General features: G+C 35.5%; 1 protein-coding gene across 3 annotated transcripts in view; it reads right to left on the bottom strand.

The window, feature by feature from the left end:
- RABGEF1 (RAB guanine nucleotide exchange factor 1) overlaps positions 1–16,240 on the bottom strand; it is a 64,639-nt gene that overhangs the window by 26,149 nt on the left and 22,250 nt on the right. For 2 of the 3 annotated variants that reach the window (XM_054589679.1, XM_054589677.1), the window contains exons 3-4: positions 14,281–14,447; positions 7,357–7,526 (exon numbers count right to left, since the gene is read on the bottom strand). In XM_054589679.1, coding sequence (XP_054445654.1) covers positions 7,357–7,526; positions 14,281–14,447 — 337 coding nt within the window. The remainder of the gene's footprint in view (positions 1–7,356; positions 7,527–14,280; positions 14,448–16,240) is intronic. The other variant, XM_054589678.1, reaches the window with a different exon arrangement.

The raw sequence follows: 16,240 nt of genomic DNA, 5'->3' as shown, positions 1-16,240 counted from the left end.
TATTTCTTCCTTTATTTCCCTTGCCCTAGGAGATACATTGGCAAAAATACTGCTACGTGGGATATCTGAAATTTTACTGCCTATGTTTTCCACTAGGACTTTTATGGTAGCACAACTTCCGTTTAAGTCTTTTATCCATTTTGAGTTTATTCTGGTTTATGGTGTAAGCTGGTGGTCTAGTTTCTTTTTCTTTTTTCTTTTTGCATGGACCACTCCAGTTCTTCCAACACCATTTATTAAAGAGACTACTTTTACTCCATTTGTATGCTCATGCCTCCTTTGTCAAATATTAACTGACCATAGAGACATGAGTTTATTTCTGGGCTATTTTGTTCCATTGATGTATGTGTCTGTTCTTATGCCAGTACCAGGCTGTTTTTATTAGAGTGGCCTTGTAGTATAGTTTTATATCAGGTATTGGGAATCCCTCCAACTTTATTCTTCTTTCTCAAGATTGCCAAGGCTATTCAGGGTCTTTTTTGGTTCCACATAAATTTTTGGAGTATTTGTCCTAGATCAGTGAAATATGCCACTGGTATTTTAATAGGAATTGCGTTGAATCTATAGAATGCTGGGGGTAGTATGGAAATTTTAATGATGTTATTTCTTACAATCCATGAACAAGGTATATATTTTTGTTGATTTTTATCTTCCTTAATTTCGTTCTTCAGTGTTCTATAGTTTTCCAAATACAGGTCTTTTACCTCCTTAGTAAAACTGATTCCTACTTTATTTTTCTTGTTGCTATAGTAAATGGGATTTTTTGCTTAAGTTTCTCTTTCTGATAGTTCATTGTTGGTGTACAAAAGTGCCATTAATTTCTGTATATTGACTTCGTATCCCTCTATTTTGCCAAATTCACTTATTAGGTCAAGCAGCTTTTTGGTTGAGACTATAGGGTTTTCTATACACAGACTGTCTGCAAATGATGACAGTTTTACTTCCTCCTTTCCAGTTTGGGTGCTTTTCATTTCTTTTTCCTGTTTGATCACTGTAGCTAGAGCATCAAGTTCTATGTTGAATAACAGTGGTAAAAGCAGATACCCTAGTCTGGTTCCTGATCTTAAGGGAAAACATTTTAATTTTTGCCCATTGAGTATGACGTTGGCAGCAGGTTTCTCGTATATGGCCTTTATTATGTTGAGGTATGCTCTCTCTATTCCCACTTTGTTGAGTGTTTTTTATCATAAATGGGTGCTGGATTTTATCAAATGCTTTTCCTGCATCTATTGACATGATCATGTGGTTTTGTCCTTCATTTTGTTTATGTGGTGTATTACATTTATTGATTTGCAAATATTGTACCATCCCTGCATCCCTGGGATGAATCCCACTTGATCATGGTGTATAATCTTTTTAATGTATTGCTGGATCCAGTTTGCCAATATTTTGTTGAGAATTTTATCATCTATGTTCATCAGAGATACTGGCCTGTAATTTTCTGTCTTTGTTATGTCTTTATCTGGTTTTGGAATGAGGTTAATATTGGCCTCATAAAAAGAGTTAGGGAGCCTTCCCTCTTGAAATTTTTGGAATAGTTTAAGAAGGATGGGAGTTACCTCTTCTTTGAATGTCTGGTAAAATTCGCCTGTGAAGTGATCTGGTCCAGGTCTTTTGTGTGCTGGGAGAAGGGTATTTTGAGAAGTAGAGAATTACACTTTTAAAAATAGGGCAGGAAACACTATCAGAATAGGGGAAAATGTATTTGAGGGATTTATTAACATTTAGCAAGGGCAGGATTTAAACAGTTGGGCAGCAACAGAGTTTCTCTACGGGTCTTATTTACTTTGATTTAACTACAGTCTAACTGTTTTGAAAATGTTTTCATATGTTTATAGAAAAATTATTTATAAAACCATGGATCACATTAAGTTAGAAAATAGAGTTTTCTAGTTATGATAAGAAAGGTTAACATCTATAAAATGCTTTAAAATTACCCTGAGCATATAAGGCTTGGTCTAAATGACAAAAAAAATTTATACATCCTTCTGTTCAATGGTGACCTTATACACCCCTGGATCCGTGGCCATACGTAGACCTATCTGAAGCTTGCTTCTTACAGTGAGATTCTTACAGTTATTTTGTAATGATAAGAAGTTTAAAAAACTAAACTTTGTAAATTCTTAGCTTTATTGTAACCCTACTCCACACCCCTGGCGATTTCTACACTGAAATATAAATTCTTACTATGATGACTTCTAGGAAGAGAAAAATAACTGATAACAACTGTATGTTCAATATGAATGGGTTTGCATTAACGGGTATAGCTGCCTGTCTCACTTTGCAACAGAAATATATCTGGTATTAAAATGATATGAAAAGGGGGGAGTAAGAATGGGACACAGATTCTGGGGAACAATGTGAAAACCATGAAGGAAGGAAAGAGGAGAAAGGACTCTTGCTAGTAGGCCATGAGAAGGTGCCACATGGTTTTGGATTAAGAAGTAGAGATCGTGGCGACTCATCTGATGGTGCTGGGAACCGCAAGAGGCCTGCTTTGCTGAGCCCTGGACTTCTGTTCTTTTTCTTCTGAAGGACGGTACCCCTGACAGGCCTGACTGGACAAAGGCGGGAAGACAAGTCTCATCTTTCATTATCCCTTCCTCTTCCTCTCTTAAAAAATAAACAGAAACAACTAAGTACTTAAAATGCAGTGTGCACAAACAGTAGATTTCTGGAAGTCTCAAACAGCCTGCCTAAGGTCAGATGGGGACAACATCTGACATCATTAGAGGCAGATCCAGAAAGTAAAAACAGCGGTCTACTACCACAGAAGTTCACACCACAAAGTCAGGAAATCAAAACAGATCAACTTAAGAAGCAGAAGCAAAAAACAACTTAAGAAGCAGAAGCAAAAAACAAGAGCCTCACAAATAATGGGAAGACAAAGAAAGACACCCAGTTGAAGGGAAAGGAGGAATCCCCAGAAAGAGAACTAAATGAAATAGAGGCAAGTAAACTATCAGATATTGAATTCCAAACAATGGTTATAAGGAAGCTCAATGAGCTCAGTGAGCTCAGAGAGGATTACCAAAAACTACAGGGAAACTACGAGGAACTTAATGCAAACTACATCAGCATGAAAAAAGACATAGAAACTATCAATAAGAAATAAGAGGAAATGAAGAATACAACTTCTGAGTTGAAGAACACAGCAGAAGGAATCCAAAGCAGGCTAGATGAAGCAGAGAACCGAATCAGCAAGCTGGAGGACAAGGTAGACAAAATCTCCAAGAAAGAGCAAAAAAATGAAAAAAGACTCAAAAAGAATGAAGAGGCATTGAGGGAAATGCAGGACAACCTGAAATGTAATAATATCCGTATAAAGGGATACCAGATGGAGAAGAGGATGAGGAAGGCATAGAGAACCTGTTTGAAAAAGTAATGATGAAAACTTCCCTAATTGGAGGAGAGAAAAAGCCACACAAGTCCAGGAAGCACAGAGGGTCCCATTCAAGAGGAACCCAAAGAGGCCCACTCCAAGACACATCATCATTAAAATGGCAAATATCAAAGACAAACAGAATCCTAAAGGCAGCAACGGAGAAAGAGGTAGGAACACATAAGGGAGCCCTGATATGGCCAACAGCAGACTTCTCAACAGAAACGCTGCAAGCCAGAAGGGAATGGGAAGAAATATTCCAAGTCATGAAAAGCTAAAGCCTGCAACCAAGACTGCTCTACCTAATGAGGCTCTCAATTAAAATGGAAGGTGAAATAAGGAGTTTCTCAGACAAAAGAAGGCTAAAAGAATACCCCTCCACCAAGCCAGCACTGCAAAGTATGCTAAAGGAACTGCTTTAAGAAAATGAAGAAAAAGAGTCTATGAATACCCAGTTCCTTTCACAGTTGCCAATACTTGATATTATCAATACTTTTTAATATATATTAATCTGATGGTGACAATGATGTTAATCATTCTTTTATTAGTTGAAACTAAGCCTGTTTTTGTATATTTCTTGCTTATTTCTATTATTTTTAAAAAGCTTTAAATGACTTTTTGGTATTCTTTATCCATTTTTTGATTAAATGTTTGTAGAATTTTTTCCCTAAAAAACAAAAAAACAAACAAGCCATTAACCCTTTTTTAGATGTGTTGCAAATACTTTCCTATTCTATTACTTGTCCTTTAACTTTTTTATATGCATATTACAGTACAGTCTTAAATGTTTAATACAGTCATATTTTCAATATTTTACTTTATAGCTTCTGAGTTTGAATATTTTATTTCAGGTTAAGAAAAATATTATTTTGTATTTTATCCTAAAACTTAGATTCTACACATTGATTTTTAACTCACCTGAATATTTCTTGTATGATGTGTGAAATAGGGCTCTATATTTGTTTTATTTCAAGTGATAGTGGTCCATGCCCCTTATTTGTTGAATAAGCCTTATTTTATCCATTGATTTGAAATATCAACTTAATCATGTATTACATTGTTAGACAGATATATACATGTCTCTAGAATGCTCATTATATTTCATTAATTTACTCGATTATTTCTGTGCTGGTGTCATGGTTTAATTGCTGAGACTTTATAATGGTTTTAAATTTTTAAATATTTTATAATTAACTTTGACATTTAAAAATAAATACAATCAATCTGCATTTAAGAAAGAAAGAGAGAGGGGGAGAGAGAGAGAGAGAGAAAGGAAGGAAGGATGGAAGGAAGGAAGGAAGGAAGGAAGGAAGGAAGGGAGAGATGGATCTCCTACCTTTTGCGAAATCATGGATGGAACTGGAGAATATTAAGCTACGTGAAATAAGCCAGTTGATGAAAGACAAATACCATATGATCTCACCTATAAGTGGACTCTATTCAACAAAATAAACTAATGAACAAAATAAACCACAGGCACAGAAACATGGAGCAGACTGAAAGTGACCAGAGGGAATGGGGTAAGAGGACAATGGTGGAAAGAAGGGGAAGGGGCTAGACCAAGTACATGTATGAATGATCCATGTACATGGACAACAGAGTGCGAACTGACTTTGGGAGCGGGGGCCAAATGGGATGGGTGGAGGAGGGTAAAGTGGGAAAAATTGAGACAACTGTAATAGAATAAACATGATTTATAAATTTAAAAAATAAATAAATAAAATAATATGAAAAGGGAGTATAAGACAATACATATCTTAATATTAAGTATCTAATAGGATTAAGCAAAAAAAAGGGAAAAAGAAATCAGTTTCAGAAGAGTCTTAGCAAACAATAATATCTGTTGAACAATAAAGCATTATACTGCAATAATGCAGTGTTGTGTGAATGAAATTTTAGCCAAATTTCCCTTTTGGGATGAGAAAAATTTTTTTTAAAGTCCGAGTGTAGATAAAGTGCTTCCTAATGAATATAAAATGGCTGAAAAATTTTAACACAATCCTGAAAATATGTATTTCATTTTCTACATTTGACCTACATGCAGAAAAGGTTGCTCATCACTGGCATAACTAGGATTGGAGAAAATGAGAATGAAGTGGAAAAAGATGTAGGGAAGAATGGCTCAGTGTCCTCAAACTCACAAATTAGGGAAGAATAATATTGTAGAATGCAGTAGGAGAAATTACCAGTTAATAGCAATGCCAACAAGGCAGTTTCAAACAGGTAAGAATGAATTTTTCATATTGAGTAGATCATAAGAATAGGATACCTAGAAAGTTTAGTTGGTGAGAATAACATTAACTTCAGATTTTTAAGTAGTTTTGATGAACTGAGTACAGAGAGCACCTTGCACTCTAACATATTTCATTACCTCACAGGAACTATCCCAATTTGTACTCAACCAAAGTCTCTCAAGAAATTCATATCATTGAATGATTTGAAGTTAGTTAGGTAAGGTTGCTTCATTCAGGTGTAATAACTGTTTTATTTATTTGAAACATCATTAACTTGGAACTAAAGACAAGAAGGGCTTCCCCAGAGACATTCAGTTTAACAAACATCTGTTCAAGTATCAGGTATGTGCTAGGCATCATGCTAGATGCTGAGCACACATGCATAGGACTTGACCACTTAGCCATACAACACTTAGTGTAGAAATGGAAAACAGGTTGCACAGTGGTTCTTAAACAAGGGGGACTTTGAGGCCATATCCAGGTTTCTGCCTTAAAAAACAAGTATGACAGTATCTGCACCAGTTAATTATTTACTTTAGTATATTGAGTCAAAAGTCAACCAAAATATTATAGAACAAGGGCACATTACACTTCTGAGCAACAGAAAAATGAACAAATCTGAGCTGAGCAGTTCTAAAAAAAAATAGTATTACATGGTGAATATGCTATATGCACTATATAGTATATACACCAATATAGTATAGATATCCTTTAAGCATTTCATAGTCTGAAGAATAACTACAAAAGCTTAGTTTTTACTTTTGATACAAATTGAAAGTTGTACATCACATGACATACGAATTTTTTCATATTAAAGAAGGCTATCATTGCTTCTAACTCAAAATGTCAATGATATCTTGCTTAATTTAACTCTAAACATCACTATTTGCTTACAAGCACTTTCAGGGAAAAAAAGACGCCTGTTCATTTATTCTCAGTGTAATTGCAAACCAAAAAACAAGTAAGCAAGCTTGTTTTCTCTTTCACTAACTGAATTCAATATTTAAAATATATTTTTACAGAGCTAATTCTAAGTATAATGGGTGAAGTATATTATAAATGAATTAATCACTATTTACAAAATGAGTCCTGTTACAGGCAGTTTTATAAATTATTGTAACTAGAATCACCAGTTAGAAATTACAGGTTAAAGAGACACATGTGGAAGGCACAAGTTCTAGTTCTAACACTGGCAGAATCTAGCTGTGTAACCTTGGACAAGTCACTGATCCTCTCTGGCCCTCAACTTTCCCATCTATAAAACAAAAGGACTAACACCAGGTGATCACTACGGTCCCTTTCAACATCTAAATTCTAGCTCTCTCTTCCCTAACTCAGCAAGGAGAATAAAATTAAAAAGCAAAATACAAAGCAAAACATAAACAAAAATACCCTAAAATGATTACTACTGATGTAACAATTGTTACTTAAGAGTCCAGGATCTACTAACTGTGGCAGTTTATTCTGTTTACAAGCTGACAAGTTAGGAAGGCGTAGTACTAAAGTATGCCATAAAAGTGGCTTGGCTGTCACACTTTCCACACAAAGATGATCCAAATACTGTTGAGTTGCAGTGGAAAAGTACTAGCCTGGGAATCAGGTTTTAACTTGGTTCAGTGGCATATTTCCTAAGTAACTTAACATCTCTGGGTCTTGATTTTCTCAGGTGTAAAGTGACAAAGTTGAACTAAGACCCTTCCTAAAACCAAAACTGTTTCTAAGTAGTTATTCTCAACCTACCCTTTTGTAATGCATTGTTTCCAAAAACAGCTTGGTCTGCTTATAGATTTCTTGGCCTGTCTTGTGGAAGGTCTTGAGAAATTCTATGAACTCTTTAGACACTCTATCCGTTTCAATGCTGGTTTGCCGGTTTATGGAAGGACTGGGAGCTTTTGCTTCCTGAATGTCTGCTGGGAAAATTAAAAATAAGTTTCATTACATAGAAGAGCCATGCATAGAATTACTTTAAGTATCTAATTTAAGATTATTTAAATGATGCTTAATCAAAGTTAAACTTGAATTTAAATTATTTTATGTTTAAATACTTGGGCAACTTTCCTTCAAGTAACCTAAATCTTTTTTATGAGTAGGAATACACATAGATAAAACTACATGATCTAAAAGACATCCCTATTCAAATATAAGTTACTCTATTTGGATTTTCTTAGCCAAATATATCATGCTTTGATCCATGTATTTAATCATTAGTATTAAAATGGCACCACTATCTTGAACAACTTTCTCAAAGGTCTGCATGAGTTTAATAAAACTAATCAAGTGAAATAATCGGTAGAAGTACAAAAATGTTAGATGACTTTTAAAATGTTAAACAAAATTTCCAAATCCCTTTTACTTGCCCAAAAGGTACAGACTAATTTATTTATGTGGAAATTAACAATTATTTATCCACCATTCACTTTTCAAGTCAGACTGCTCAAAGTGAAAGAATAACATTCAAAGTAGCATAATGATCATGACAGAACATACACCAAAGAGGCAAGGGAAGCACATAAAACACGTTCAACCAATTGGCCACACAACTTTTCCCCCTTCAATAAATACACTGAAAGGAAAATGGGACTTTCACCAAGGTGAGGAGATGTAAGAAAAGTACAAACTATCACTTGGTCTCTTATCACATTCTAAGCCTTCTGATTTTGAACTGTGCTCCCTAATTCAATACCTATAAGGAATCAGGTACCTTATACACCCATGATTCCCTTTTAACACAAAAAGAAAGATAATTAAGAAAAAAAATTATCTTTTGAAGGTATTAAAATCAACCTATTACATGTTTCTCAGAGTAATTTCTTGTAATCTTATTTTTGGAACTTTAGTATCTGATGTACATTTTAATGATGAAGTTGAAATAAAGTTTTAATATCATAAAGGCACTACTCCTACTAGAGTGCCTGGTGTATTCAAAGTGAGACAAACACATGTAGATTACCTAGAAGTATATACTATTAACTGCAGCAAACTAAAGACCCTACATCTCACTTGGTACACAACAGGTTATTAAATTGTTACTTAATTGCTTGATTTAAGCTTAAATTAAAGCAAAAACGCCCTTCCCCCACCAAACTGTACTGCTGATTAGAACAAAATTGCATTTTATACTTATTTTTCCAAATCAAGTACTTGCCTATCTTTAAAACTACCAGTGCTTCCTAAATGTGATTCAAAATGTAGAAGCCTTTAAAGAATCCAACCACATTAAAAGAAAAATATAGGAAAGAAAAAAAAGCACTAAAAAGCCCCTACTATGTAGAGTGAAAAACATGTCATTCAAAAGTCAGAGCAAACTAGAAACAATTTTTTGTATATTATATCACAAAAGGATTCCTATAAATAAATAAAATCTTAACAGTTCAATATGAAAATGGGTAAAGAATACTAACAATTCACAGAATGGAAATGTAAATGGATCTTAACCAGGAAATATGCTCACCCCTACTCATGTTAACAAATATGCAAATTACTATTATTATGAGATGCCATTTAAAAAAGTAACAGACAAAAATCTGAAGTTTGATGTTAATGAGGATATGGGGTAGGGAGGGCACTCATACTATAGAGGTGGGAATGTAAAATGATATAACTGCAATGAAGTGCAATCTGGCAATAATCATCAAAACTAAAAAGTCACGTATCCCATGACCAAAAAATTCCATTTCTCAGAAATTTTCTACTGTATCACTGTGCATGTAGACAATAAAATACGTGCAAGGCTACTCTTGTTAATACAATACTGCAACTGCACAAAATGATGATTAAGGGACTACATAAATTATGATTTGATTCACAAAATGGAATATTGTATAGTTTTAAAACAAAAAAGTATGCTTTTAATGTACTGATAAGGAAAGAGCCCCTAAATGTATTGCGAAGTTAAACAAGCAGGGTATGGATAGTGTGCTGTCTTTTATGTAAAATAGGGGAACTGGGATAACATATGTATTTATAAATGAAAACAAAAGCACAGAAGGATAAATAAGAAACCAGTAATAAAGGCTGTCTGAATGTGGTGGTAGTTGTCAACTGAATGAGTGAGGGACTACATGCCTTTTATTTTTTGAGCCACTTGGATGTACTACCTATTTGCCATTGCTGATGCTTTGTTCCTGGCTGCTGGGAATATGAGTGTTTCCCAGCCTGTGTGCTCTGGGGATTGTTCTGCTTACTCCTTTATCCTTTATCCAGTCTTGGGCAGTTTTCTCACATGCCATGTACAGTACTCAGTTAAAGACTCAAGGGAACCCCTCTGCAATTATCTGGAATTTTCTCAGTACAGCCTCATCCTCTCTGTGTTCTGTCATGCCAATTCTAGTAACTCACTGTGCACTAAACTCATTCCCCAAATGCCGTGAGTTTGAATTGGGTCTCCCTACGCAGCGGCCTAAAAACTCTCCCTACAGTGAGCTGGGGCACTTGTAGGACTTACCATGTTTGTCCTCTCTCAGCAGTTACTCTCCCACCTGCCTGTTGTCCAATGTATGAAAACTATTATTTCTTATATTTTGTCTGATTTTCTAGTTGTTGAGGGAGTAGGGTAAACCCAACCCCTGTTATTCCATCATGACTGGGAGTGAAATTATCAGAATGAGTGAAGGATTGAATTCCACGTATTAAAGAACCATTTTTGGTCACACACAAATACATTTTTGGTTTTCTATATTGATAAAAAATATTTCAGAAAAAATACTGCCAGCTGTTATTTTGAGTTAAACTGTACCTGATTTATTTGCTACCCATTTGTGTATTATTTTCTCTAATTTTTTTTCAAAGTAGATTGTATAAATCCTGCTCCTTCCCCCCTTAATATGAGTATTTCCTAATAACAAGGATATTCTTTTACACAACTACAGTACAGCTATTTTTAAAACACGTGTGTGTGTTTTTTTTCTTAACAGGACACAACTGAGGGTCATGCATTCATTTACTGGTCATATATACTTAAGTCTCCTTTAATCTGGAAACGTTCCCCAGTTTTCCTTTGTTTTTCAAGACATTCACAATTTTGAAGAATACAGGCCAGTTGTGTTATTTATGCCCATCACTTTGGGTTTTTCTGCTGTTTCCTTACAACTGAATTCAGGTTATAAATTTTCATCTTAAATATTACCTATTTCTTGTTGAGCTCGTTTCAAAGTATCATATCTAGATAATATCCATCTTCCCCCATAGTTATATAGTTACCATTTTTCTACTTGTAATTAGTAAGTAAGTTATGGGAGTTTATCTGACACCATGGTCATAACTTGTTCCTCAGGAAACTCCCTCCTCTCAACCCAGATTTAGCACCCACTGACGAAACTTGCCTTAATTAATCCTTATAATGATGACTGCAAAACGGTGATTTCCTATTTCCATCATCCCTTCTATACCGATTAGTCAACATTCTTTTGTAAAAAAGAACTTTCTCTTCTCTTTTATATAAAATTTAACTATTTTATTAGTGGGTGGACTAAAGGATTATTATTTTATTCAGTGATACTCCATTTATTGTTCTTATTTATTTGATACTCTAATGTGGCCAGTGGGAACCCATTCAAGCTGGCTTCTGAGTCTTTGACATGTCCCCAACATTTTGGGGGGGCCTTCTTTCTCTGTTCCAGCCCTGGAATCAGCCACTTCTCCGAGGAACCCTAGTTTACTTAAGTGAAGAACAGTATTAGAATCTAAGAATTGGGTGGAAGACTAGTATTTTAACTCTAGGAGCATAGCCTTTAGATTCATTTGTAAAAGCCATACACAAGTCTCTACTCAGGGTGACATCTTTTTGAACTCTTAAAAAAGGAGGCATTTTTTAACGGATGAGCAATTATTTCCACTTGGCCAATCCACCATAATTTGTAAACTATAGCTCACTCAACCTTACTTTTAGAAATTAGAAAACTGTAAGTAAACTCTCTGAGTTTTCACAGTCAAGCTGGTACATTATCTCTCTGAAGGGGCATCCAACTGTTGTTTAAATAGCCTTCAAATCCCTTAAAAAGTTATTTGTGTTCTGTTTATTACCAAGCTGCTCTGGCTTAAAAGCTTTCTTTTGTGCTACCAGAGAAGTAAACTATGAAGAGCAAGGACATCATGTATTAATGAAATAAAATAAAGAACACAGAAAACAAAAGGTCTATTTTAGTCTAGACCTAATAAGTTAAAAACTTATCCACATGCAAAGGCCAATCAGTCTAAAGTGTGAAGTTCACCTGGCAAAGTTACATAAGCAACATGTAAAAGAAAGATCCAACAGTATCCTCTTGACTAATACACACACATTAATTTTTGAATACTTTGGGGTCTTTATTCCCATATGGTTTCTATAAACAAACAAAAAAAAAGCTAAAGATAAAAAATTTAAGGAGAACCCTATCATTCTAAAGGAAAAGAAAAAATGGTAATACTCTGTATAAAAGTTTTTTAAATAAAATAACTTGAAATTGTTTCTTTTAAAATACATATTCTCTTTCTTAGAACACTTCTCTAAAACTGTCAAGGATGGTCACTGAGTGCACATTACTATTATGCACTTCAGTAATAGAAACCTCATCACATCTATATACATGTAGGCGCGCACACACACACACACGAGTTCAAGGAAAAAATACTACACCAGGAGTTAGACGACCTGAGTTCTAATACATCAACTCATATAACCAAGGATGGTCAGTGAGTGCACATCACTATTATGCACTTCAGTAATAGAAACCTCATCACATCTATATACATGTAGGCACACACACACACACACACACACACACGAGTTCAAGGAAAAAATACTACACCAGGAGTTAGACGACCTGAGTTCTAATACATCAACTCATATAACCTTGGGTAAATTAGTTAACCTTTATGGGCTTTCATATCATTTGTAAAATGAGGCAGTCAGAGCTGATGGTTTTATAATTTCTTTACTATTTCATATGCCGTCGTACACCATTTCATCATCTACCATAAATTCATAAGGTCAGTGAGAGTTTCGCAAAACAGGAAACAGAATTTACGCTAAATAGGAATAAATGGCTTTGATCAACACCTTTGAGTTCCTTACTAGTGGAGAGTATTCTCTCAGAAAAACATTTTAAAATAATTAACACTTACTGGAGATTTATAATGTGAGTCAGGTACTGTGCTAAACTCCTTAAACACACCAACTCATTTAATCCTCAAGACAGGCCAATGGCTAGCATTAATGTCCCTCAGGACAGATAAGGCTTAAAGAGGTTAGTTTGCCCTCAGTCACATAGCCAGCAAACATAAAGCTGAGACTCAAACCAGGGTGACTCCAAGGCTTACGTTCTTAACCACCCTACTATCTACCTCCTAAAAAGTAAATCATGAGCCACATATCTTCGTAATTTAATCTCTAGCCAGTACTGATTAATCCCCTTCTTACTGCAGGAGAGAAAAATGCTACAAGTGAACAGCCAACCAAGAAACAACTCCAAATTTATCATGTGAATTAAAAGATTATTTAAAGGCTTAAATTTATAAGAGAAATGTTATGTTTTTTGTTATAAGCAACCCTTCCCTTTAATAAAACAAAACAATAGTCATTAAATCTGAAAGACCAGCAAAGATCTTAAGGGATGATGTTATTCATTCCCCTGCTTTTGGACAGGCCAAAAAAACCCCCTCATCACAACTACCTCAGGCTAAAGGGTTGGGAGTGAGACAGGGACTTCAAGAAAAGAGCTCTTCTGAAAGCATCAGTGTTGGTTCCCAGTCTCCCTCACCATTCCCAATTCACTGCACAACGGATTACTAACATAAAGGTTCAGAGGCTGAGTCTTAACAAGAGACATTCCTTCTTGCTTCCTGCTAGGCCATTTCAACTATCTTGTCTGCTCCTTGATAGAATAAATCCTTGAAAAGGATTTATTTATTTACTTTTAGAGAGAGGGGAAGGGAGGGAGAAAGAGAGGGAGAGACACACTGATGTAAGGAAGAAACTTTAATCAGGTGCCTCTTGCCCACGCCCCAACCAAGGATGACTTTAGTGGTAATCATTTTGCTGGTTATATGGCATTTTAAGAAGTAGGATGAAAAGGTCAAGTACATATAAATCCATGAACTAGAAAATGCATACTATGGATTACATTCACCACTCTAAAAGCCGAAAGCAAGCATTTTTTTATTATGTTCTCTCTATATTTTCCTCAAGATACTGTCTCTCAGAAAACTTTCTTTTTAGATGACTTCAAGCCTAAAAACAGCCATTTCTGAAAAGGCATGGACGGTGAGGGCAATATGTAAAGGAGAATAAACCAGGAACCAAAAATTAAAGGCACAAAAAATAAGACAACCAAAAAGATAGCTTGTTTAGATGGGAATGAATTTTATAAAGAAAACTATGTATTTCAATTTTCTTTATTTCTCCTAGAGTAAACAAGCTTCTCTAAAATACAATATCCTCTGACCAAAGAGATTTTTGGTTTCATTTATTGCTTACCCTTCAAATCCAATTTCGGTCTCAAATCTGAGGTGATAGTCTTCAAAAGCTTAGAGAAATTAAAAGGACAGATAAGGCTTAAAGAGATTAGTTTGCCATCAGTCACAGAGCCAGCAAACATAAAGCTGAGACTCAAACCAGGGTGAGACCACACGCTTTGTGGATCTACTCTATACTTCATTTGAGCAAAGAAAAGAGAATCAGAAAATTACCCTTCTTTGATCCGGCCCTGGATGAAGCACTGAAGAACTTCTTCACTGTGGTGACCTTGCGGGTCTTCTCATTGGTTTTCTTTTCTTCAAACTTGGAAAATGTGAGGGACTGAGCCCCTTGGCTGCTCTGACTACTGGCAAAGGCCTCCTCCTCCTCCCGTTGTAGTCTGTAATTCAAGAGAGGCTTAATGACCCAGATATTTTTCAAGTTTCCCTTGTATCTAAAGGTTATAATTCTATAAATTGAGGGGGATCTAAAATGGGGTTTTTAGAACTACAGGCTAAATACACCAAATAGGTCTGAGGTCTCTGATGTGTAACTATCTTACATGCTACTACAGACTTTTAAAAAAGGATTTATTTATTTACTTTTAGAGAGAGGGGAAGGGAGGGAGAAAGAGAGGGAGAGACACACTGATGTAAGAAAGAAACTTTAATCAGGTGCCTCTTGCACACGCCCCAACCAAATACCGAACCTGCAACCCAGGCACGTGCCCTGAATGGGAATTGAACCAGAGACCTTTTGCTTTGTGGGACAACACTCAACCAATTGAGGCGCACTGGTCAGGGTGCTACTGCAGGCTTTAAAAGGGACCTTCTCTACAGATCATGCTCATTCAGCAATTGTTCTAGCGTTACACAAAAGAAATAAATTCTAGTCCTTTTATACTTAATAAGCTCAAGGTCGGAAGATAGAAAAAGATACGTAAATAATCAGAATACTATATGACAGTTCCTATAGTTGAGAGTAAAACACAAGGGCTACGAGAACACAGAAAAGAACTAAATCTGCTGGAAGAGTCCAAGAAGGTTTCACAATGGGGACCTTTAGGTGTGTCTTGCAGGATTAATAAGATTCTGCCAAGTCAAAAGGCATTCCAGGAAGAAGGAACTACAAATGAGAAGGCATGTCATTCTTGTTATCAACCAAGTTCAATGTAGTCAGAGCAGTGATAGTGTAGTGGACTATAATGCTAGATGTGTACACAGGCAGGTACCAGGTGGTAAGAAACCTTAATTGCCAACACACTTTCATCCTGGATTTCATCATGTGGTGGAAAACCAAGAAAGACTGTAAATCCAATGAGTTATCACTATCAGATTTGTATTTTAGAAAGATAATACAGGTAGCTGTGTGACAACTTGAGGGGCAAAGAGACTACAGACAGGAATAATAATTAAGAATACATTACAAAGGATTAAGTGGGAGAAAATGAGGACCTGGAAAACAGCTGAGAGTGAATTTCAAAAGATTATCATACTAAGCTCAAAAAAGTAAAACTTGTGCAATTAGTTGTAGATAGTGTGAGAGCTGACAGAGAAAGTAAGAATGACTCCCATGTGTTTTAGACAACTGAATAAACAGTGACGTCATCAACTGATACAAAAAGAGGGTTAGGAGAAAATGCTGAAAATGGGGATGAGAGTAAATAAAAGCAATAACTTTGGCCTTTGACCAGCTAAATTTGAGGTATTTATAATAAATCTCAAAGGCTACCTATAAAACAATGGTTCGCAAAGAGTGATTCCCCAGACAACAGCATCAGTATCATCTAGAAACTTGTTGGAAATGCAAATTTTCAGGCCTCACGCCCAACCTAATAAAGTCAGAGACTCTGGGGGTGAGGTCCAGCAATCTGTTTTTACAAGATTTCCAGATGATTTTCATGCCTGCTCAAATTTGAGAAATTGTGCTGTAGGAAACCTCAGGTGAGGTTACCATTGGAAGTAGCAACAAAATCACAGGGAGAGGTGTTAGTCTGTGAATGGAATAGAGACAAAATAGAAGGTTTTATATATATATATATATATATATATATCAGTATCTATCTATCTATCTATCTATATATCTCAGTACATTATGATGTGAAGAGGTGAGAAAGCTAAGAGAATCATACTTAGGAGCCTCCAATTTCTTTATGAAATAGATCAGCTACTAAGAATATCAGGAATGCAGAGA

Source organism: Pteronotus mesoamericanus, unplaced genomic scaffold (assembly GCF_021234165.1).
Source record: "Pteronotus mesoamericanus isolate MK-2021 breed Mesoamerican mustached bat unplaced genomic scaffold, CSHL_Meso_final scaffold_167, whole genome shotgun sequence".
Classification (NCBI taxonomy): domain Eukaryota; kingdom Metazoa; phylum Chordata; class Mammalia; order Chiroptera; family Mormoopidae; genus Pteronotus; species Pteronotus mesoamericanus.
The sequence above is the reverse complement of the archived record's forward strand: the minus strand, read 5'-3'. Positions and strand labels throughout refer to the sequence as shown.